This window comes from Poromitra crassiceps (genome assembly GCF_964638095.1).
Source record: "Poromitra crassiceps genome assembly, chromosome: 28".
Classification (NCBI taxonomy): Eukaryota; Metazoa; Chordata; class Actinopteri; order Beryciformes; family Melamphaidae; genus Poromitra; species Poromitra crassiceps.
In genome coordinates, this window is record NC_139651.1 from 14,419,498 (window position 1) to 14,444,503 (window position 25,006).

General features: G+C 45.2%; 2 protein-coding genes and 1 pseudogene across 3 annotated transcripts in view; 1 reads left to right on the forward strand and 2 right to left on the reverse strand.

The window, feature by feature from the left end:
- Window positions 1-25,006, reverse strand: part of LOC310799721 (E3 ubiquitin-protein ligase TRIM47-like) — a 495,544-nt gene that overhangs the window by 426,025 nt on the left and 44,513 nt on the right. The gene's annotated exons all lie outside the window — the stretch shown is intronic.
- Window positions 1-25,006, reverse strand: part of LOC310799570 (neural-cadherin-like) — a gene marked incomplete at both ends in the record, with an annotated part of 319,707 nt that overhangs the window by 215,166 nt on the left and 79,535 nt on the right. The window contains 3 exons of the mRNA XM_083662160.1: window positions 2,230-2,434; window positions 9,979-10,204; window positions 10,685-10,882. Of these exons, the coding sequence (XP_083518286.1) occupies window positions 2,230-2,434; window positions 9,979-10,204; window positions 10,685-10,882 (629 nt within the window). The remainder of the gene's footprint in view (window positions 1-2,229; window positions 2,435-9,978; window positions 10,205-10,684; window positions 10,883-25,006) is intronic.
- LOC310799722 (CD63 antigen pseudogene) lies at window positions 6,112-6,852 on the forward strand (annotated as a pseudogene). The gene has a single exon. The product of its transcript is annotated as a CD63 antigen pseudogene (transcript).

Consider the following 25,006-nt stretch of genomic DNA (forward strand, 5'->3'; position numbering starts at 1 on the left):
GCCAGTCAGACTAGGTTCAGTGGGCGGGGCTTAAAGGTTCAGCAAGACCGACTGGTGCCGGGCTCTGGCCCAGAAGACCAAGACACTCGTGGCATTCGGACCGATGATCGACTCGGCATCTGCTCACCCTGACACCGTTCTGACTACGCTTATGTATCTTGAGAGGACTCTCAATACTTTCTGGTTGCAGTACATCCACCTCTCAGTCGACCTTCAACCTGTATCAGACTGCATACCGAGTCTCCACAATAGAGACATATAACTTCCTTCTAGGCTGAGAAAAATACTTACTACTGCTTCTGACATGGTGCAATTGTTGCTCTCAAGTCAAGTATCTGTCCAACATCCAACAACAGAGCTTTGCCCATTGGTGGGCTGTTATGGAGGGAAATCTCTAGCAACACTGCCTGATTTGAACTGGGTCAACACCCAACACAAATACAAGTTCAGTGTAGCGCCTTGACACACACACACACACACACACACACACACACACACACACACACACACACACACACACACACACACACACAGTGTAGCTTCTATCTGTCAATGCTAAATTGTACAGACAGAGAGGTAGCTGGAGGGCAGGGGTCACTGCATGGTGGAGCTGCTGGGCTTCCAGTGGGACTGTATGGGTGGAAGTTCACAGTTCACAGAGGGCAGACATGGGGCTGAGGAAGCTGGGCAGCACATACTGGCTCCTTACCAATCCCCCCCCCCCCCCACCACCAAATGCATCCATCTTTCTCCCTCTTCTGTCTCTTCTTTTCTCCATCAACTCGCCTCTCTGCACTCTGTAGTCCATCCGTGCTCCCAGGGCAGAGCAGTGGAGCACAGATCAGTCCAGACCACCAGGCAACAGCAGCAGCTTTCAGAGCAGCACTGGAAAACAGACCAGATGCATGGATGCCTTTGGGGGCCGGCTGGCTGTCCTCCTCTCTCACCCTGAACACCACGAGGAGGAGGAGCAGGGAAATCCCAGTGCAGCTGTCCCAAAAAGACAACTCTCTCCACGTTCCACCGATATTGATTATTGATGGATGGATTATTGATTACTTTTTACACCGCTTGTATTTTCGCCACTACTGTTTGATTCTGATGAAGACTGTGTGCGTTGAGACGTTAGTCACTGCACCTTATTAAAATCTTTCCAGTGAATCAAGTGCTCCAGGATCCTCTTTGGGTTCACCCATTTATTGCTGTTGTTAAAACTGTCCTGTTCTGAGAGCAGCGACCTCCCTTTGTGGAGGCGCTGAAGCACAACAGACTCCTTCTGTTTTGTAAAGGAGGTTCATGGATTCAGAAATCAGGGAAAGGGATGTACTGAAGATCCTCCTGCTGTAGATGAGATGTAAATGTTATTTAGCCTGCGTGAACCAAAATGCAGCCTCTTCAAAAACATAAAATATATTAATATGCTTCCAAGCACCACGACTGTCTTCATTACAGTCGCTAGCTGACTTGTTTTTCAGACAGGGTGGGCACAATTTGCATAGAAATTTGAGATTTCTTCGCTTTGGAATCTGTACTGATTTGTTCACTCATAAGCCATTACTTCAAATATTCAGCAGCGGTACCAGTAGCACGATCTGACCTGCCAGTTACACTAGCCATGCCTGGTGGCGTAAAACACAGTGCACAAGAGTATCGTATGGAAAGACGTTGAACGATACCCTAAGGCTGGATGAGACAACCACATCCAATCACTGCATTGATGATGCTGAAAGTGAACCAACACCAGAGATGGGGACTTGGACTTGAGACTTGTCCTCAAAGACTTGAGACTTGACTTGGACTTGAAGGTTTGGGACTTGTGAACAATCTTAATTTTTCTTGTTTTTCTTGTTTTATTTTTTTGGTGCATTAACATGAAGGAAATGTCTACTGATGTCATCTCTAATCATTGCTGCTGCTGTATTCTAATAGATAAGGAGTGAGGATATAATACAGTACATGCTTTGAATCACTTAGTTTGAGCTATGCAGTGTTCTAAGCAGACCGGATGGCATGCAGCAGATGATAGAATCCATAGGGACTTGAGACTTGTCTTGGACTTGTCCCTCAAAGACTTGGGACTTGACTTGGACTTGCAAAAAATGACTTGTGAGCATCTCTGTTACACACACACACACACACACACACACACACACACACACACACACACACACACACACACACACACACACACAGACACACACACACACACACACACACACACACACCAACCTCTGCTGCACTGCTCATGCTGTCCAGGCCCTCGCTGGCACGGACCAATAGCAGGTAGCGATGCTGGTCGCTCTCGTAGTCGATGGAGCGGGTCAGGCTGATCTCACCCGTCTCTGCGGTGATGGAGAACAGACTGCTGGGATTGATCAGGAGGCTGTAGCTGATTGGCTCCTTCTGGAAGGAAACAGCGGGGGTGACCAGGAAGCTGGAGGGGACAAGGACAGAAGAAGCAGTGACTGAGCTGAACAGCAGAGAGCAGATTAGATCACAGTTAGTCTCTCAAGCCAGACTACATCTTCTACAATCTTCAAATGCTCCTGTAGGCTACGTTTGCCCATTACAATTTGGCCAGAGGCAGACTGGAAGGAAGTTCAATGGTATTCGACCAATCACAGTATCACTTTGGAACTTACTTAAATTAGCAACACAATGCATTTGTGAGTGGTCCTCTGCTATCTATGTATTACCTGTATATTTCTATTACTGTATACTGTCATTCTGGGCAGCTTTAGTGTATGCCTATGCCCAGGCCCACTTTATGTGGGGGATGTGTGTTTCTTTTTATGGTTACAGACTTGGCTCTGTCCACACGAAAGTTGGAAGTATGGCTAATTCACCACTAACTGTGCTAACTTTTGATTATTCTGTTTTCACTATGTGTAATTGTCTTTGTATGCAACTTTCTTTATTCTAAGCCTTTAGCTGTCACATGACCGAGTTGACACACTTGACTGCATCATGTCATGTGACTCCATCATGTAGGTATTTAAAGATGACGTCTTTCCTATGTTAATTTGTCTGAGGAAGGGCAGGGTGCTGCCCGAAACGTTACCCTTTTTACCGGTGTAAAATAAATACACTCAACTTGGAGCCTTTGCAGTGTGCGAGCTTTCTTTTTCTTTCTTTATTCGACCAATCACGACACAAACACAACCGAGGAAGGGGATTGTGGAAATGGGCCTTTTTAGACGGACATCCGTTTTGACCAACTTTCCCCTCCGTGAAGTACAGACGTATAATAATAATAATAATAATAATAAGTACAGACGTAGAAGTTGTCTGGAGCATTTAATTGCAGAAACCCAATCTGAATGTACAAGGACAGAAGGAGCAGTGAGTGACTGGCTGAGAAGCAGAGAGCAGTCAGTGATTCCCGATCTTTTTGGTCTTATGTTCCCCTTGATCTGTGTTGTTCTGTGCACTGCAGAGACAACACTGTGGCTGTGGTGGATCCACACATCATGTCTGTCAGTGACCTGTCGGTGTTTGGGTTTGGGGTTTGGCCGCTTTTATCTTTGGTCACCGGGCTCTCCTGAACCTGAATCCAGAGCAACAGCAACTGGATGTTTGAGCCATCCTTTTTTTAAATAAGATTTTTTTTTGGGGGCATTTTTGCTTTTATTGGACAGGACAGCAGACAAGACAGGAAATGCGGTGGGAGAGAGAGAGAGAGAGAGAGAGAGAGGAGGACCACGGGTCGGATCAGAACCCGGGTCGGCCGCACGAAGGACCACCCCCCCTTAGTACCACCGTCAGCCACCGGGACGCCCCTGAGCCATCCATTTTTGCTAGCTAGTTGGTTTGCTCGCAGTTTTGACACGCATGAATGTCACCTCTTCACAGAGTAGTATGTCACAGTTGACACCTGCTGGGGGGAACTAATCATGGTTTTGCACACGTACCAATATAGCAATGGGCTTATGGGGGGAAAAACACTCTTTCCATGTACCCCCTGCACGTACCTCTAGGGGTACACATACTGTAGGTTGGGAATCACTGGACTAGATCACAGTGCAGTAGATGTCTGTACATCAGAGTAGACCAGAGTACATTTCTATACAGCAGAGTGCAGTAGATGTCTCTACAGCAGAGTAGGGCTGTGTGAATCTTCACTGGCCTCACGATTCCATTACGATTCAGAGAGCTACGATTCGATTATAAAACGATTATCGATGCATCTCGATGCATCTTAAATCGACGCATCACTTTTTTTCCCCAATACATGATTTATTGTTTCTCACTTTCTTTTTTCTCACTGTGTGGCTACTTTTAAAATAAAAGTGCATTTGGAATTGCATTGTATTATGATCCATAATTAAAATAAACAAATGCATGTACTTCCATTATATTTTATTCGATTATTAAAAATATATATATATATATAATATATATAATCGATTTTTGACATTTGTGAATCGATGCAGAATCGTGCACGTCCGCATCGTGATGCATCTTATAACCGATTCTTTTTAACACCCCTACAGCAGAGTAGATAAGAGTAGAGATCACAGTAAAGCGCAGTAAGGCAGATGAGTGGTTCAGAGTAGAGGATAGCAAAGTTGAGAAGAGTAACAGTAGCGTATTGTAGACTAGAGTATATTTCTTTACAGTAGAGTAGAGCAGAGCAGAATAGATTTCAGTTGAGAGCAGACTCATTTAGTCTCGTATATCGTGGACCAGGCGGTCTGCAAATTGATGTAACGGGATACTAGCCCATACTGTATTACACACTGCATATTTGATGCCAATAACTGCTTCACACAGCCGCCCCCAAAGGTGCACCTCCTTAAACATGGAGGAAGAAAATGAGATACATCAAACAATACGCTCCTATGAGAGAGGATGAGGGAACGAGTGGATGCTTGTTATTTATCAGCCAGCTTTTCCAGAGCTCCATGAAGAAATGACTCTTTCCTGGTTTGCCAAATCTGTCAGTCAAAGTACAGAGAGGCTGGAGGGGGATAATGAGACCAGTCCAAGGACACTGGTGGTCATTATCGTAGCACGTTAGCGTTAGCACTAACAGCCTATCCGAAGGCTCTGTGTGTGTGTGTGTGTGGGGGGGGGGCGGGTGGATAACCGGTTTTGATGATAACGTGATAAAATTCCTTAGGATAACCGTACCGTGTCAAATTGTCATTATTATTAAAACCGTGGTACCATGATTATGGTGCTTTGAAAAACATGGTAAATACTGTCCATCATCAACCACCAAAGTTGGTTTGATTGATTGATTGATTTAAGTGTCATGCACTCAAGGTGCCCAACCCCCATGGGTTTACAAGACACATACACAACAGTATGTTTGCATCTGGCAACAGTCTCCCAGATGCAAACGTGCAGCCTTGGAGAAATGATTTTTGTTTTGCTGGTTTCCTGTTTCTATTTTTATTAAAGACTAAACAATAAAAAAAATGTGCCCCATATAAATTCTTACAGGGTGTTTTGCTCAACTGTGATGTCACTTGGGCAGGTGTGATGTCATCAGAATCACTTGTATTGCCACAGTATGCAAGTTACATACGAGGAATTTGTCTTAGTGTCTGTATGCAGCGTAGCGGTTACATCAATATACAGGGATAAGAAGTAGGAAGATAACTAACGGCAATCGCAAGGTTGCAAGTGCAATCAAATCGAATCAAATCGAGTCAATATATACAATATGTACATGAGTGGTGAAGTGTTCTGTGGATAATAAATATGAATTTACGCTGGATTTACATGAGATCAGTGGTGTCACTTGAGCAACTGGGATGTCATAAGATAAGTGATGTCACTCGAGCAGTTGTGATGTCATGCACGATGGCGCACAGTTGCAACTGTGATGTAATTTGGGCAGTTGTCATGTCAGCTCGTGCATACACGAGCAACTGTGATGTCATTAGTGATGTCATAAGTGATGTCACTCGAGCAGTTGTGGTGTCATTAGTTATGTCATAAGTGATGTCACTCGAGCAACTGTGATGTCATTAGTGATGTCATAAGTGATGTCACTCGAGCAACTGTGATGTCATTAGTGATGTCACTCGAGCAGTTGTGATGTCATTAGTGATGTCATAAATGGCATATAAGCCTGTGAACCTCTGAGTTTTCTTCAAAAGGACATCGATCTTCATCAACCATGGGTGTAGAGAGGGAAATTAAATGTGTCAAGTTCCTGCTTTTCTTCTTCAACTTCATCTTCTGGATATGTGGCCTGGCGCTGATCATCGTGGGAATATTGCTTCAGATGGCTATCCACAGCACCTTCATGATCCACGCTGCATCAGCCTCCTCGGCTCCGCTTGTCCTCATCATAGTGGGTGTGGTGATCTTCCTCGTGGCCTTCTTTGGCTGCTGTGGTGCCTGGAAGGAGAACTACTGCATGATCACCACGTTTTCTATCCTCCTCTCCCTGATGATCATCATTGAGATGGGAGCAGCCGTTGCTGGATACGTCTTCAGAGACAAACTCACAGTTGTTCTCCAGGACCGTGTCACTGACGTGATGAAGCACTACAACGATGGCACGGATGGATTCAGGAGGACTGTGGATGAACTGCAGGAGGGTTTGAAATGCTGCGGGGTGAACAGTTCCTCTCACTGGAAAGAGTTCAGCACTGATGGGATCTCTGTGCCGGACTCCTGCTGTATGAACGTCACTACAAACTGTGGACTCAGGGCCATGACGGATGGCAGCAAAGTGTACCAGGACGGCTGTCAGGACGCTGTGGAGGCGTTACTGAAGAAGAATGTTCAGTGGATTATAGTCGCAGCTCTCCTCATTGCTTTCCTGCAGATAATGGGCATTGTGTTTGCCTGCTGCCTGATGAGAGGCATCCGCATGGCTACGAAGTCATGTGATCCCGCTCACACCTGAGTCTACAAAGTCATGTGATCTCGCTCACGCCTGAGTCTACAAAGTCATGTGATCCCGCTCACACCTGAGTCTACAAAGTCATGTGATCCCGCTCACGCCTGAGTCTACAAAGTCATGTGATCTCGCTCACGCCTGACATCTGTTGCTTAGATTATGCTGTTTAGCTCATGCTGTTAGAGATGTTGGACTTGGATCTGTTTTGATGCTGTTTTTTTGTTTTGCTGGTTTCCTGTTTCTATTTTTATTAAAGACAATAAAAAAAAATGTACCCCATATCAATTCTTACAGGGTGTTTTGCCCAACTGTGATGTCATTTAGGCAGGTGTGATGTCATCAGTGGTGTCACTTGATGTCATAAGATAAGTGATGTCACTCGACAACTGTGTCTTACAAGAGTCCCTCAGTACTTGTTGCACATTTTCAGCAATTTTTGGGATAATACGATAACCGTGATAATTTAGGTCACGACAATCGTGATGTGAAATTGTCACACCGTTACATCTCTAAGCGCCATGTATATTTTAACACTGATAGTACACAACATGATCCAATGTGTATGGGGGAAGACACAATGCATTCAATCTATTACACTCTGCTTAAATACTGATTAAAGCTTTACTCTGTGTGTGTGTGTGTGTGTGTGTGTGTGTGTGTGTGTGTGTGTGTGTGTGTGTGTGTGTGTGCGTGCGTGCGTGCGTGCGTGTGTGTGTGTGCGCCATAGAGAGAGAGTGAGTGTGTGCATGTCCGTGTGCATGTGTGTGTGCATGTGTGTGTGCATGTGTGTGTGTGTGAGAGAGAGAGAGAGAGAGAGAGAGAGAGAGAGAGAGAGAGAGAGAGAGAGAATCAATAGTATTTGATCTGTTGCTGCATACAGTAATGGCTCAAGGTTGAATGCATAATGCTCAAAGCATGGAAATCCATTGAGCGGAATCATGAGAGACACGAGGATGGGCGAGTGAGGATGGGCGCGTGAGGATGGGCGAGCGAGCGCAGGCGGGCGAGCGAGAAAAGGCATTATGTGTGTGTGCGCATATATGGAATGTCTGGGCCTGTGATGAATTAATGTTCCAGAAGCCAGAAGTAATGTAAAACTAATGTTCGTCTGAATGGATATTAGTCATGTCTGTTTGACAAATAGAAATGTCGGCGTGTGCGTGTGCGGGAGAGAGGCAGTGAGGGAGTGTTTATACAAATGTACTGTATGTGTCGTGTGATGTGCATAACTCTATATGGTGGGTTTTTGCTCGAGCCTGTTAGACACACATGCAGTGGTACACTACACACACACACACACACACACACACACACACACACACACACACACACACACACACACACACACACACACACTACACACACACTCCCTATATACTGTACTGTATGTTTAGGGGGTACATACTCTGGATAGGCCTTGAATTACCTTAGGGCAAGGCCACTTTGGCCTTTGATAGACACATTAATGGGGCAACATTGTACAGTAGAGCACCAAGGCCAAAACCAATGTTTATTTTTTTTTAAATCAGTCATTTTTCCCCAACTAAATAAATAAAGATTAAAATCGACGTGAACCGGAACGGAATGCACTAGCGCGAGCGTCGGACACTGAAAACGAATTGAGAGGCGGACCATATACGTGTCGATGATTTGATTTGACAATTCTGAGGACTGGCTTTGGCATTGGCCAATCCTGGCATGTTCCACCCCCAAATCGAGTAGGATTCAGCCTGTTGTTATGCTACGCGAGTGCGATCCGCAGAGTACCAGGGAGCCAGCTGCTTCGTGCGGAGCGAGCAGACAATCCGATGCATAGCTGCTGCCTGCCCGCCTGGAATCTCCGAGGGGCAACCCCTGACTACCACGCTCTCATGCGCGCGCCATTCACGCTATTTCTGTAAATACGATATTCCTGGAATGCGCCAGTTACATTTCTTTGCATTCTTAGAGATGATAGTTTTTGTTTTTTGTTCATGTTTCATGCAATTGGCCAAGTTAGTAGTTAGTTTATGGGATAGGAATTCTGCCAGATGACAGGCACTAGGCACCATTTTCTACTTCATTTGGAAGAGAAAATTATCCTGAAATGAAGATTTGATTGACAGCTGCATGTCGTGATATGATTGGTTGAAATGGGGTAGAAATTTGATAGTACTAGGTGACGTCAGCAAACTGTAGATTGCTGTTATCAATGAAATCTTGAAAAATGAACTTTTGATGTGAAAAAGTGTGAAAAACTAAAGAAATAATATTTTTATGATTTTTTTGGCATACATTATTAAATAGGTGCACTGCGTACCCAGGTATTTGAACTAAAAGAAAAGAAAATACATTTTTGGGTTCAGCTCGACTTTAAGTGCTTTGCGACTTCAAAGTTAGTTATGTCCAGTAACACACAATAACCTACCTAAGTGTACAATAACCCAGGTAATTTTCTGTAGCTACTACAGATTACACACAGACTAGATGCTACAATTTACCGATGTTCCCTAAACACCTCATGCAGGCTGCTATGATAACGTGTCTGCTGTCTCATTTTGCTAGAGGCTATTTATTTATTACAGCGGCTAATAAACACTGTAAACATTAAACTATACTAGTTCTGCTCAAGCACTCCTACAGTAGCTCTCTCCGTCTTTTAGTGACTTTCTCACAAATCCCACAGTTGCTTATTCAGATCTGCTGGTTAGCTACTTAGCTTAGCATTTAGCGATAGCTTAGCCGTTAACGATGGCTACTCTCTCTCTCCCTCTGTTTAATTAATAATTAGCTGTTAATGTTTACGTTAATGCTACACATATATTACTTACTTTTCGCTTTACTGTAACAAATTGAAATTAAGTTAAATAGGTATTATTATTTTTACTGTGATAATATTTAATAATATAAAGATACAGTAGGTTGGTGCTTTTGTTATCACCCGAACTAAGATTGATGATGAATTATCCAAAAACTATCCCACGCCCTATCCACTGATTCATATACATATAGGTCTACTTCTGATATAGAATTCCTTAATGAGACCCTCTCTCGCACAGTGTGTGTGTGTGTGTGTGTGTGTGTGTGTGTGTGCGTGTGTGTGTGTGTGTGTGTGCGTGCGTGTACAGTAGACTCACGGCTGGCCCTCGGGCGTGTTTTCCGGTATGGCGATGGTGAAGGAAGCGTTGGTGAACTGCGGCGGTCGTGCTCCCGCCACCACGGAGACGGCGGCGGGCGCGCTGCGGCTGCCCAGTCGGTCGGCGGCCGCCACCGTCAGCAGGTACTCCCTGTCGGCCTGCAGGGGGAGCCCCGTGGTCCGCACCTGGCCGCTCTTCCTGTCCACCTCGAAACGACCGTCACCACCTGTGGAGAGAGAGGTGCCACACGCTGAAAAGATGCTGGGGCAAGTGCAAGTGCAAGTGCAAGGGCAAGTGCAAGTGCAAGTGCAAGGGCAAGGTGAAATCTTTGCTAGTTTCTAGCACTCAAAATGTCCCTTTTTTCTTTTAATTACCACTGGGTCACTGAAACATGATGTACTTTTGATGTACTAGCTTATAGTTAGAGCAGTGTGATGGTTTGCTATAGGCCAGCAGAGGTGTGAGGTGGATTGTAAGTTCCTACTTAAAGCCTACTTAACACTCCTATCCCTGTATATATTTGTATTGGAGTCCACTTGCAATTTTGTGATTTTGCCTTTTAGAAATGTTCTTTTTATCTTCTGAATATTGATGTGACGGCTACGCTGCATACTTACACCAAGACAAGTTCCTCCTATGTAATCTTGTATATTGTGGCAATAAAATGAGTGATTCTGATTCTGATGAAGATAAACGGCCTACCTACCGTCGGACAGGAAGTACTCCACCTCGCCGTTGTCGCCCTCGTCCCCGTCCTCGGCGTGGAGCGTGTAGAGCAGCGAGCCCGGCGCGGCGTCGGGGGAAACCACGGCGAGGTACGGCCAGGGAACCATGCTCCACTCAGGGACGTTGTCGTTCACGTCGGTCACCGTCAGCTCCACTCTCACCAAGTACCAGTCTGGACCTGAGGGGGGCGCAGGAAGGAGGACAGCTTAGAACAACAGAGGGTTGATCCTGGTGCAAACCATGCCTGGTGGGAATTCAAAGAGTAAATACAAGTACAAGTTCTATATTAGCTTGTATATTTAGTGGCCATAATATTACTAAATATTCACTTACATACTAGTGGCCATGGCATAATAGCCAAATTAGGATACTTCTATCCCATTAGCTTTTATATTAGCATATTAGCTATTCATGCAAGTACTGTAAGTGGTGAAGGTTTATACACTACCGATACCGTCTGATGAGGCTATTGGAGATTGCTTTTATATCAGGTGTGTGTGTGTGTGTGTGTGTGTGTGTGTGTGTGTGTGTGTGTGTGTGTTTCACTTGGACTCGGACTGCGCAAGCTACACCAGAAATATGACTTTGACCCATCTAAAATAAAATCATGTGACTCATCATGTCACATGATTACATTACAGCCCCGAGCCAAGTAGCTACAACAACACTGAGCTCCACTACAACAGCATTTAATGTAGGAAGACTAAATTAGCAACAGGCGGACACTGGAACTAGATCAGAGACGAGTCATGAGTCACATGATTTGAGATGGGTCAAAGTCATATTTCCCATGTATCTTGTGCATTCTGTGGCTGGCCGGGTTGTAGAGACCATGTGACCATGTGACCATGTGACCATGTGCCGCCTACAAAATGACGTATTGCCGATCTATCGTGTGCCAATGTGGAGCGTGGCGCTGGAGGAGGGGCTTAGGCTACAGGCATCTCAGTGCAAACCGTGCTGCTCACATCTCGGCCATAACAGACGGACAGACACACGTGTGTCTCTTATAGAAGCGGCTGCACCGCTTCAAAATAAGTGTTTTATAATAACAGTTACTGGTAATAAGGTCAGGTGACATTGAAATGATCCAGGTGGGGAGAGACTGGGTTTTACAGCAGCAAATAGCAAAAGGATCATACAGCAAAGAAAAAGAGTAGAAATAGGAATATAACCAAGCCAATATGCAGCCAAGAAGTCCAATGCAAATGTCCAGTTTAGGACCGATTAGTCTCGCTGGACAGCCTCCTCTCCCTTCCGTCTGAGGAGTCTGGCGCCGCAGGTCTCCATAACTGGGATAAACCCTCCCCTGCTCTACTCTGCTCTCCCATTGGAGCGACTGTTTCAGTCGCTGCCGGATGTCCGCTCCCGGCTTATTACAAGCTCTGTCATTGGCTCTGACCATGTCAATCAGAGCGGCTTCCGCTCCCTCCTCCCTGTGTGTCGCTGTAAACGGTGCCCTGCCACCTCAGTGAAAACAACAACGCTAACTAGCTAGCAAGCTAACGGCAGAAAGCTACACGCTAGCTCGTTGCTACACGCTGAAAACGGCAAGTTGGATTGTTGGAAACTATTTTCCAAGGGCACTGCCGCTAAGCGCCGCCCATCACAATCCCACTATGGAGACCTGCAGCGCCAGACTCCTCTCACGGTAGGGAGACGAGGCTGGCCAGAGAGACTAGTTTAGGACCGATAGACACACAACACAGCTGCAGTAAAGATACAGATCCTAATACTGAGGCTGACACAAATAATGGCATCTCTAGACAGCCTCGTTAAAAAGTGACCAACACACACACACACACACACACACACACACACACACACACACACACAGATGAAAGACAGCACTTTTCACACTGCCCCCCCCCCCCCCCCCCCCCCCCCCCCTCTTAACGGGGGACGGCCACAGTTGGACGTTGGATGGAAATTGGCCTCTTTGGGGCAGAGGGCTTTGTGCTGTTGGGTTTCATTCTGTGTGTGCAGCTGATTGGCTCCCTTGCCTCCATCACCAAAGCCTGCGTGGAGACCACGGCCATACCAAATATACACAAGCCCAAACCAGTGCTACATGCAACATGTACGCATCATGTAACTGTTCTACTGTACTTAACTTTTTACAGTGTAAACAAACGTAACCATAACCTGCTTTTTCTATCAATATAGTGTCCAACTATATCTCCAACTGTCTGTTTTGTGCCACTTCTTATTGCTGCAGAGTGAAAAACCTGTATTTTATTTTATTTGTTTGCTTTTTTCCTCATTTGCATTCAATTGCCATCCTTGTAATGGCCACAGCAGACTAGTCACAAACCCAGGGATCAGTAGATGGTGCATCATGTCGATTTATTGGCAAAAACCTTGTCCAATACAAGATAATCCAACAAAATATTGCAATAGTCCAGTATTCCAATAGATAATCCAATATGATCAAGTTGTACAGCCTGGACTATCACAATGGTCACGGTCAAACAGTTGTGTCGTTTCACACTAGACAGCATCTTCTTTCACACTGAAACTTCTAGAACGTTCTCCACTAATTACCCATAATGCACATGGGCAGTAACAACTAGATATTTTCTAGAAATAAGCAAAACGAGAACATAAATGTAAGATAAACAAACTTAGCCAAAAATAATTACCCAAACATTGATACAAAATAAACTGAAAAATACACTTGAGTTTGGCTCTTACAATCAAGTTGTGAAATACAGTGTGCTCATAGGCCACTTTCAGACATGAACAGGGCGAGCATGACCCGGGCGATGAAGGTACCATTTCATACACCTCCGGGTGTAAAGTAGAGAGGGGGCGGGGCTGACCACACAGCTGCACTTCCTGCATGGAAGACAGCAGTCTAGACTACAGCCTTAATGGCACAAAGTGAATCACATTCAACAAACAGCACCACATGCAGAGTCTGATAACAACATCAGGCAGGAAGTCGTTGAAGACGGAGGGCGGGACAGAGTGATCGTAGAGAGAGGAGGAGGAAGAGGAGGAGGAAGAGGAGGAGGAGGAGGAAGAAGAAGAAGAAGGAGGGTGCAGTCCAGCCATTTAGAGAAAAATCAACAAGAAAAAAGCAAGGAGCAAGAATGAAAAAAATAAAATAAAAAATAAAACCAGTGCCAACTAATTGCATAAATCAATGGAATTAGAGACAGAGAGACAGAGAGACACAGAGAGAGATAGAGAGAGAGACAGAGAGAGAGAGAGAGAGAGAGACAGAGCGACAGAGAGAGAGAGAGACAGAGATACATACACACAGAGAGAGATAGAGAGAGAGACAGAGAGAGAGAGACAGAGAGAGAGAGAGAGAGAAGTGGGAGAGAGGGAATGAGAGAAGAAAAAAGCAGACATCAAAAGCAGAGTGAAGTGACACATCCTCCACACATCTTACCAAAAAAAGTGTTGCACTTGACTCTATGGCTCAACCTGCATTTGTTGATGCTCTCTCTCTCTCTCTCTCTCTCTCTGTTCTCTCTCTCTCTCTCTGTTCTCTCTCTCTCTTGTCCTGTGGTCTCTCTCTTCCTGTGGTCTCTCTCTCTCTCTCTCTCTCTCTCCCTGTGGTCTCTCTCTCTCTCTCCCTGTGGTCTCTCTCCCTCTCTCTTCCTGTGGTCTCTCTCTCTCTCTCTCTTCCTGGGGTCTCTCTCTCTCTCTCTCTTCCTGTGGTCTCTCTCTCTCTCTCTCTTCCTGGGGTCTCTCTCTCTCTCTCTCTCTCTCTCTCTCTTCCTGGGGTCACAACACATTCTGAATTAATTGGCAAAAGGACAATCCAGCTTTGGGGAACAAGGGACGGCATTACCCAGACAATAAATCACCAGGCTAATATACAGAGCATTATGCCAGAATGCACACACACACACGCACACACACACACACACAGACACACACACACGCACGCACACACACACACACACACACACACACACACACACACACACACACACACACACACACACACACACACACACACACACACACCACACACTCCTTTCTAATAATGATGATCAGTGGATTAGTGGTTAATGACAGACCATAGGGAGATGAGTCTTTGTGCTATCTGCATGTTCCTCACAGTAACACATGGCACTGGATCTAATCATATGCTGCTCTCCCTCCAATTTGCATGAGCTGATACCGCCGGGCGACACGTGGGGCTTTTCCTTCAACCTTATATTACCACCGGGCGACGCGTGGGAGGAGAGGCGCTGTACAGGAAGCCGGGAAAAAAGGTCACGCTGTCCCAGTCTTCTATTTTTCAAATAAAACTAGACTCACGGGTTCCCAGACTGAGCTCTGTTTAACCTATTTCTGTGAGGGGATTCCATTATCCCTACCCAATCACTAGAGAGCAGTGTATCTCTACCCAATCACTAGAGAGCAGCGTATCCCTACCCAATCACTAGAGAGCAGTGTATCTCTACCCAATCACTAGAGAGCAGTGTATCTCTACCCAATCACTAGAGAGCAGCGTATCTCTACCCAATCACTAGAGAGCAGCGTATCACTACCCAATCACTAGAGAGCAGCGTATCACTACCCAATCACTAGAGAGCAGCGTATCTCTACCCAATCACTAGAGAGCAGCGTATCACTACCCAATCACTAGAGAGCAGTGTATCCCTACCCAATCACTAGAGAGCAGCGTATCCCTACCCAATCACTAGAGAGCAGCGTATCTCTACCCAATCACTAGAGAGCATCCCTACCCAATCACTAGAGAGCAGCGTATCCCTACCCAATCACTAGAGAGCAGTGTATCCCTACCTAATCACTAGAGAGCAGCGTATCCCTACCCAATCACTAGAGAGCAGCGTATCCCTACCCAATCACTAGAGAGCAGCGTATCCCTACCCAATCACTAGAGAGCAGCGTATCCCTACCCAATGACTAGAGAGCAGTGTATCTCTACCCAATCACTAGAGAGCAGTGTATCTCTACCCAATCACTAGAGAGCAGCGTATCCCTACCCAATCACTAGAGAGCAGCGTATCCCTACCCAATCACTAGAGAGCAGCGTATCGGCCTGAATCTTACGTTAGCTACTCCAGTCAGGAGAATGCAAAAAAAACATCTCCTGATTTGAATAAATGCCTTCCAAGCAGACAGTGTCCCGTTCAGATTTCAAAGTAATCGGTACTTTTAATCCATTTAAAACAGCCTCGATATAGCAGGCAGCGACCGCAGCCATTGTTGGTGTTAACGTTACTCCTCGGCGCACTTGGCAACAGCTTAGTCCCGTTTATTGACGCCGATTGGCCGATCGTTAGTCCCCCTCGGCGTTGATTGGTGAATCGTTGTTTAAAATAAAATAAAAAAAGTAATTTGCATATGACGATGCCAGACCAAGAGCAGCCAGTGAGGGAGCAGCAGCTCAGACAGGAACACAGTCTGTTAACAGCTAATGAGTCAGTCAATCTCCTCTCTCGTCTCCGCTCCCCTCACTCACTCCATTGACACCTTTCTACCTCTCCTCTAATGCCTTTTCTCACTCTCTCTCCCTGTATCTCATTCAGCGCACACTAACTACTCCAGCCACGCAATCAGCCATTTTGTGTCCAAAAGGCAGGAAGTAAAACAGGTGCCAGCAAGACATTGATTGGAGCACCCGGGACTTGACCCATTTAGGTGTTCAAGTCCCGGGGCTCCAATCAATGTACATCATAGTGAGGCTATTTAACACCTGGCACTAACATGTGTTTTCTGTGATCAGATTGCAATCAGATTGTGCTTGACCACTTGAAATGCCAGGTGTAAACGCCCCCAAGACACATTGAAGACAGATTGCAATCCAATCGGCCAAACCACATCCAGAGGTAAATGGTAAAAGGCCTGCATTTATATAGCGCTTTACAATCAGTAGGTACATTCACCCATTCATACACCGCAGGGTGCTGGCACACCATCAGGAACAATTTGGGGGTTCAGTATCTTGCCCAAGGACACTTCGACATGCAGACTGGAGGAGCCGGGAATCGAACCACCGACCTCTTTCATCCAAGGCGATTAGTGATGAGCCGCTCTACCTCCTGAGCTACAGCCGCCCCGGAGGCCCCCGGAGGTGGTCAGGGATGCATTGTGTACACATTGAACACAAGCGTAAATGCAATGTGTCCTCTCAATCTGGATACAGCAACTTTATGCGGATTGAGAGAAACGCATGCTAACGCATGCTAACGCCAGGTGTAAATTAAATCAGGCTAATGTGGTCAAGCACTATCTGATTGCAATCTGATGTCAGAAAACGCATGTTAATGCCAGGTGTAAATGGCCTCAATGATGACCTATATAATGTATAATGTAGTCGGAATATTGCCGTTATCACGATATGAATTGTTGACGCTATGAATATGAACTGTAATGATACGTGTGTGTGTGTGTGTGTGTGTGTGTATGTGTGTGTGTGCGTGTGCGTGTGTGTGTGCGTGTGTTTGTGTGTGTGTGTGTGTGTGGAGAATGGATGAGAGGGAGAGACAAAAAAGAGTAAGAGAGAGAGAGAGAGATGGGGGAGAGCGAGAGAGCACGGGCGAGAGAGAGAGAGAGATAATAGCAAAGAGGGCGAGTTAATTAAATCCTCTGTGAGGATTACAAAGGGCTATTTGGCTTCTTACTGGAAACTGTTTCCTCCATAATCTGTTTAAATGGGAAGGTGGCGTCGACTTAGTGACTTTCTCACATTTTTACATGGAAATGTCAATTAAGCTGGAGGAACGAGACGCATGGAGGGAGAGAGAGAGAGGGAGAGAGAGAGAGAGGGAGGGAGAGAGAGAGAGAGGGAGAGGGAGAGAGGGAGAGAGAGAGAGAGAGAGAGAGGGAGAGAGGGAGAGAGAGAGAGAGAGAGAGAGGGAGAGAGAGAGGGAGAGAGAGAGAGAGAGAGAGAGAGAGGGAGAGAGAGAGAGAGAGAGAGAGGGAGAGAGAGAGAGAGAGAGGGAGGAAGAGAGAGAGAGAGGGAGAGAGAGAGAGAGAGAGAGAGAGGGAGAGAGGGAGAGAGAGAGAGAGAGAGGGAGAGAGAGACACAGGCTTTACTTCTTACACTAATTGCAAATGATACAAATGGGTGGCCAACAGTTTCATTTCTTATTCCTCCAGCAGCACCGCTCCTCATAAATTAGTTCATGAAAATTGAGACGCTGCCAAAAATACGTTCACACGCACGCGCGCACACACACACACACACACACACACACACACACACACACACACACACACACACACACACGTAGACACATGCACACACACATGCACACACACGTAGACACACGCACACACACACACACACACACACCTCACCTCTGAATTGACGGAGCATTCAGCATCAAATAAAATTGGCTGCACAAGACACCCTTAAATCATCTCCTTATGGTGAAACATTTGAAGGAAAACGTAAGCACAAGATTTAAGGGTGTTTTGTGCAGCCGATTCTATTTTATGGACACCTTAACTCTGATTTAAGGAAAATCTTAACTTAAGGTGCTTTGTGCAAGCGGCAGCTGACACTGCTGCCTGGCACTAGACTCTAGTCTAGACTAGACCTCCCTCTCTCTAGTGACTAGAGAGAGGGAGGCAGCTAGGGATTGAACCAGCAACCTGACACTGCTGGCACTAGAGAGGGAGGCAGCTAGGGATTGAACCAGCAACCTGACACTGCTGGCACTAGAGAGGGAGGCAGTGAGGGATTAAACCAGCAACCTGACACTGCTGGCACTAGAGAGGGAGGCAGCGAGGGATTGAACCAGCAACCTGACACTGCTGGCACTAGTCAGACACTGTAAACTCTGATGGACAAACCTTCATAAGACGTTCGTGTACTAATTAATTATCTAAGTTCCATCTCTTTTTTCTTTTCTTTTTTTGGGTCAGATTTTTTTCATCCCATTTTTATCCCCCATTAGTAGGCAGGACAAACCCACCGCTCTAACCACGCTGTAATGTAATCACTATGGGAGATTTCTGCATTCTGGGCTCATTTCAATCTAGTATTAAACATACTTTCGGGTCATGTTTAAATAAAAACACGGGTTGTATCGATAAATATGCACCATCACTACTACAAAATGAAAAAATAATTTTGAAAAAGGCCGAAATAATAAATTAAATCGAGCTCTGTTTAGGAGGAGCAAATGCAGCGTTTCAGCCTGCTGGAATAAAAACGGCACAACAAAAAATCGTCACTCCTCGCCTTTAAGAGTGGATTCCCAACTGGATTTTTTGATTTGTCCTTTGGTCTGTCACTTAAATTATAGCCAACCCCTGTGTACACGTCATGGTGAATGGTTCCTTTTGATTTGTTTGGGTTATACCTACGAAAATCGCGTCATTTCCCTTCATTCGCCTCGCCACTAACTTCAACTTTGAGGAACCAGAGAGGTAAAGACATGAAATTGTCCGCCAACTTGTTCTCTTGAACGCTGTGGAGTCAGTTTTCGTTTTTCGTTTGGGGGTTTTTTGTTATTCGTGTCAAAATGTGCAGTGCGCCGTGTAAAAACCACCCCCTGTTTTTCTGCTTTGTCTTGGTAATTAGCTCACGCGCTAGCAGCTTAGCTGCTGTAGGCCGCGGTGCAAACAACGTTCTCTCTCTCTCTCTCTCTCTCTCTCTCTCTCTCTCTCTCTCTCTTCTCTCTCTCTCTCTCTCTCTGCACGTCCACGATTGTAATTTGCAGTGTTTCTCAACGTGAGGTCCGGGGACCAACAGTGGTCCTTGAGATGTTTCCAGGATTCTCTCTCAGCCAAATATAGATGGAATTCTGAACAAAATTGTATCAATAAAAATATTCTCAGATTTGCATCTGAGAGACAAAATCTCAAAATATATTCAACCTTATTATATTTTATTGTTTCTTTATTATTGTATTTATTTAATTTTGTATTTCCTATTTCTATTAGAGACCCAAGGAGAACAGGCCGACAAGATGAGTTGCAGCAAACTTGGAAAAACGGGTGGTAGTACGGAGTTCAGGGAATGTGACAAGCTGGGTGTAGGCTTTGAGTGCACTGTTGACAGAGCAGAGAAGTTGGATCATAACTTGTTAACCAACAATGTAATGTTTGAGATAGAGAAGTATGTCAAAGTGATGGTTGTGCCAAACAATGAGCGTAGCTTAGTTAACATTCTGCTATACAACTTCAGCTTTGACACTCGGGGACATGGTGAAGGTTATCGTAGCCTACTTGAAAGGAATATTAGGAAATATTTGCTTCGGGCTCACAAGGACCACAGGAAGATGCATGGTAGTGACAAGGAGATGTTTGGCAGGGCAGTATTTAAGCTTCCAAAAGCACACGGTGTAGCAGGTCAGTCAGGTACTAGTGTCACATCATCAGGCCCATCTCCCCAGGTAAGTACTAGTCTCACACCATCAGACGCAGCGTCTGTCCAGGTAAGTAGTCTCATGTCATCAGACCCACCATCTCGCCAGATAAGTACAGACAGTACCAGCACTGATGATGCTGCTCATTGCGTTAGGGATGTCACTGAGATTGTAGGAGATCTGAATAGAGAGATAGCAGATACAAACAGGCTCAAGATAGAGTTTGATCTTATTTGTATTGAGAAGGACAGGTTAGATAGAGAAAAGAAAGCCACAAACTCAAAACTGTATGAGGCTGAAGTTAAAATTAGACGCCTACAGTCCAAGTTGGCTAAGTGTAGTGAGAGACTCTCTCAGCAGCAGCCAAGGAACTTTTATAAGAAGCTGAAGCGGAAGGAGAATAAGTTGCAGAAAGTGCAGCGAGACAAAGAAGAACTGAGACGGAGGGAAAAAGGCATAGTAAATGCAATAGTGCAGGCAGCAAGCAGGATTCAAGACCTTCGTGAGGATATGGAAAAAATGAAAGCAGAGAAGAGAAAGGAATCTGTCAGTTGTAGTTACTATAAAAGGAAGGCAGAACAGAGCCGTCATACAGTTACTGATTTACTGGAGCAGGTACAAGTTTTAAACAAGGAGGTAGACTTTTGGAAGGGTGAGCATCTTGCTGCAAGTGCAGAATTAGACAGGCTTGTAGCCCAGAGTCGTATCAGCACCTTCGAACATGGCAAGTATACTGATGCCGTTAGGGAAGTGTACATGGATTTAGTGACTAGTGAAGGGGTAAGTGCCAATAAAGCCACAGAGGTGGTCAGAATCGTACTAGAGAAGATGGCTGGTATAGAGGTAGGGAAGTTGCCAGGTACCACCTTTTGTAAATATATGATCACGGAGGCAAGACAGGTGGCAATGCAACATGTGCAGGAGACCATTCTTAGAGAAAATAACACGACACTGACACTGTGTACTGATGCCACGACTAAACACGGGCATAAATATGGCACTGCAGGCGTATTTCTGCCGGATGGCAGTAGGCTACATTTAGGCGTAAGAGAGCAGGCATCCGGCACTGCCCAGTGCACATTTGAAACAGTAAGGGAGATGATTCAGGATATTGTCAGCAGTGGTGGGGGACAGGTGAATGTTGAGTACTGTGAGAAACAAGTCTTCTCCAAGATCAAGAATTTAATGAGTGATAGAGCCAACACACAGAAGAAGTTTAATGAAATTCTGAAAGACTATAGAGCCAATATTCTGCCAGATATCATAGATGGTTTTGATGAGTGTAGTGAGGAACAGAGGGCAAGTCTCTGTGTAGTTAATGAATTATTTTGTGGCTTGCATCTTATTGACAATTTAGCACATCAGGCAAACAACACTCTGTGTAAATGGGAAAATCTGGTGTTTGGCACTGATAAGGTAGGTAGCTGCAGCAAGCAGGGCACACAGACAGCCAGTAATGTGGGTGGAGATGAGGGCGAGGATGAAGACGATAGTGAACATGTGGTTAGACATCAGAGCGGTACTCTTAGACTACTCAGAACTGTGTGTAAACTTGTGCAGGAACGTGGATGTGAAAAGAGTGGCAAGCCGGTTCACTTCAGAACATTTCTTAGGGAGAAGAATGGATCTGACAGTGTTCCCCTTGCCACGATGAAGGGCAATAGGGCAAATGTCACATTCCACAATGCTGCTGGTTTATACTACATCAGTAATGACCTTAGTGCATTCACAGCTGCCAACAGGGCAGAGAACAGGCTTGTTCATGCTGTGAATGAGGACCTTGGTGTTCCTCAGTTTCTTGCAGGTTGTAGGGCATTAGGTCTGATTGACAAATTGGTAATCCATCCTCTGTGGGTTGCTCTTTCTGAGAGAGAGAATGTACTTGCCATGAATGACAGGTATCAGGAGTTAGTTAAGAAGCTTGAGGAGTGGCAGGCAGATGGCCACTCATTTGTGACAGGGGAGGTGAAGCTGTTTGAGGATATAGATGTATCAGATAGCCCTGTGCTTCAGTGTTTAGTACAGAACACCACTGCAGAGTTTGATGCTCTAACTGTGCAAGCAGTAGAGATCCTTCTTGCCAGCCTTGTCAGGGTATGCAGGTGCATGTTAGCTGACCATCTGCAGCACGGCCGTTACTCTTCTGTAACCCAGGATCTCCAGGCACAGGTAGCAGGTGCACCAAAAACGAATGCCAGCTCAGAGCGTGATTTTGGCATGCTTGATAGGCTGCTTAGGGAGAAGACTAGGGCAGATACAATTACATTGGAGGGAATTATGCTTTTTAAGCAGAACAGGTCCTGGGATTGGTTGTCGCATTTAGATAGTGATAGGAAAGCACAGGTAATGTCTGTAGCCAGACGATCTGTGAAAGAGCAAAGAGCCACATTTTCTGAGAGAGCCCAGGCTATCAGAGAAGAGAGAGTTAGGGTGCTGCTAGAGACTAGGAAGAAACGGCTAGAGAGAGATGTTAAGGGTGTTGTAGAGAAGCAAAAACTCACAGTTGAGATGTGTAAATATGGGGGCTTGTGGACAACAGTTGAAGAGGTAGATGACCAGCTGCAGGCTTTTGATGAGAGGATGCAACTGCAAGCTGTATCAGCTCAGTTGAGATTCAGGCGTGTTGTCCTGGGAGTGAAGAATGTGAATGGAATTTTAAATGTGACTAAGGACAGGAAGCCATTACCCTTGGACACTCTGATCAGTAATCTGAAGAGTGTATTGCATGAGGAGACACCAGTAGAAGAAGACAGTGAAGAAGAGAGAGAATATGGTTGTGCTCCCTCAGATGTAGTTACTCAGGCTAAGGAAGGGTTTCTTCACCTGGCAGAGAAGCAGCAGGAGCGGGTTCGGGATGTAGGAAGGAAAAGAGGAGGGCTTCCACAGGTTGCGGTCCCAAAAATCAGTGCAGCAGAGCAGCTTGTGGGAAAGTTAGTCAGACACAAAGTTGTAGAAGATGGCACCACAGCGTGGTATAGGGCCACAGTGATAGACAGCATAGAACTGAATGATAGTCAGTTATTTACCATGCAATATGATGAGGATGAGCAGATCAGACAGTGGGATGTATGGAGAGATTTCCAGGAGGGGAATGTAGTGATAGTCTGTGTCAGTGCTGCAGACATGGTAGGTAGGCGTGTAAAGCACATGCTCATAGATGAGCAAGGGAAAGAGCAATGGGAGGAAGGTATTGTAGTTGCTGATGTCACAGGTAATTCACTCTTAATTGAATATACAACATTTGAGGATGGACGTCTTTATGAATGCCCCCTCTTAGATGACTACGTTTGTCATAAACTTAGATTCGTAGTATAGATCTCCAGTGTTGGTGTAGTAGATGTATGAACTGCTGAGCGGGCCATTTCAAGCCAGCAGTATCAGATGCACTCTGATGATCTTGTAAAACATAGACTGTGGTTAGTGAATAGTGAATTGACCTAATTTTATTGTTGTCTATAGAGTCATCGAGGAGGGTCTATATGGTATTGGTGGTATTTTTAAGAATACCATACGGAACCGATGGCACTGAGAATACCCTTAACGGTGCCAGTGGGGCTAGTCACAGCCTTAGTCATTGGGTATTGCCGTATGGTACTGGTGGTGTAGTTATTAAGAATGTCATATGGAACCGACCTGCGATGGCTAGGCTAATTCTAGGACTTAGACTTAGCTGCCAAACTTAGTTCCACCTCTGCTGTGGTCAACAGTCTGTATATAACTGTATATAGTTTGTTCAAAAAAAAACAAAAAAACAAAAAAAAAGTTCCCCAAAATGTTCTTTCAGAGCTTTGATTCTGACGTTTTTTTCTATTTTCCAGGTTGATCCAGAGATCCCAGATGTTCAAAGATGTTTTTCTGTCTGTGTATGTTTGTATTGTTTGTTTTTTTGCCAGTCTCAAGGCATACAGTGGCCTTTGATTTATCTTTTTTATTTTTTATTGATTGAGGACGAATAGCCACTACAGTTATGGCCTTGCATCTATTTTCAGGGAAAGCCTTCCCAGGTGGTTCCAGGAGTGTACAACCTTCCCATGACCTTGCCCAGATAATAACCCATTGATTTGTTGTTGATTAGCCATATACTTGTGTTTTTCCTTGTTTTCCAGTAGGTGGCGCTATGCCGAATGGCACAACATTCGACACTGGTTTGAAGTCGATCCAACAAATGGTGTCCCAACTCCACTTGTGACTCCAAAGGCTCAATACGAAGAACAAGCCAGCACACAAGATGTCCTTTTTCTCATTTCATTTACCTCAGTCCGGGGTACAGACACTACACTGATGAAGGCCTAGCGCCGAAACTTGTTTGTGCTGTACCCCGGACTGAGGTAAATTAAATGAGAAAAAATACATCTTGTGTGCTGGCTTGTTCTTCGTATTGATTGTGTGCTTGTGCCTTGCACCGGACCCGTTTCACTTTCCGAGTGTGCTCGTTTTTCCACTTTTTAGACTCCACAGGCTCCACACACCTGGCCAGCATCAGCGTTCAACCACCTGCTACTCATCTCCACCAATCACCACTGGCCTACAAATACTGCCTCGGCCTGTCAGTCCTTGCTGGAACATTTTGCCATTCACAGGTTTGTAACCCAGCCAGTTGAGCATCGTAAAGAATTTATCTAAACTCAGTAGCACCTTTTTGTGAATATTCCTGACTGCCTGTTTTGCCTGCCAACCTGATCCATTTTTCCCTGTGTGTTCCCAGGATCCTCTGCCTGCCCGCCTGTTCCCCCACTGAGCGCACGGAGTGCCCCACCACGATCAATTAATAAAACCACTGTTGATTTTTTACACTTGTATGTACTTATTTGTCAAATCAAAATGTAATATAATAATGTAATGTAAAAACAAAGTATGTCCTCCAAAGTGGGGGGGTGGTGGATGGGTTAATAAAAAAAAAACTAGATTTTTTACACTTACCTGGATCAATTAATAAAACCACTGTTGATTTTTTTACACTTACCTGGTTGTCAGTCTGCTTTTGTGTTTTC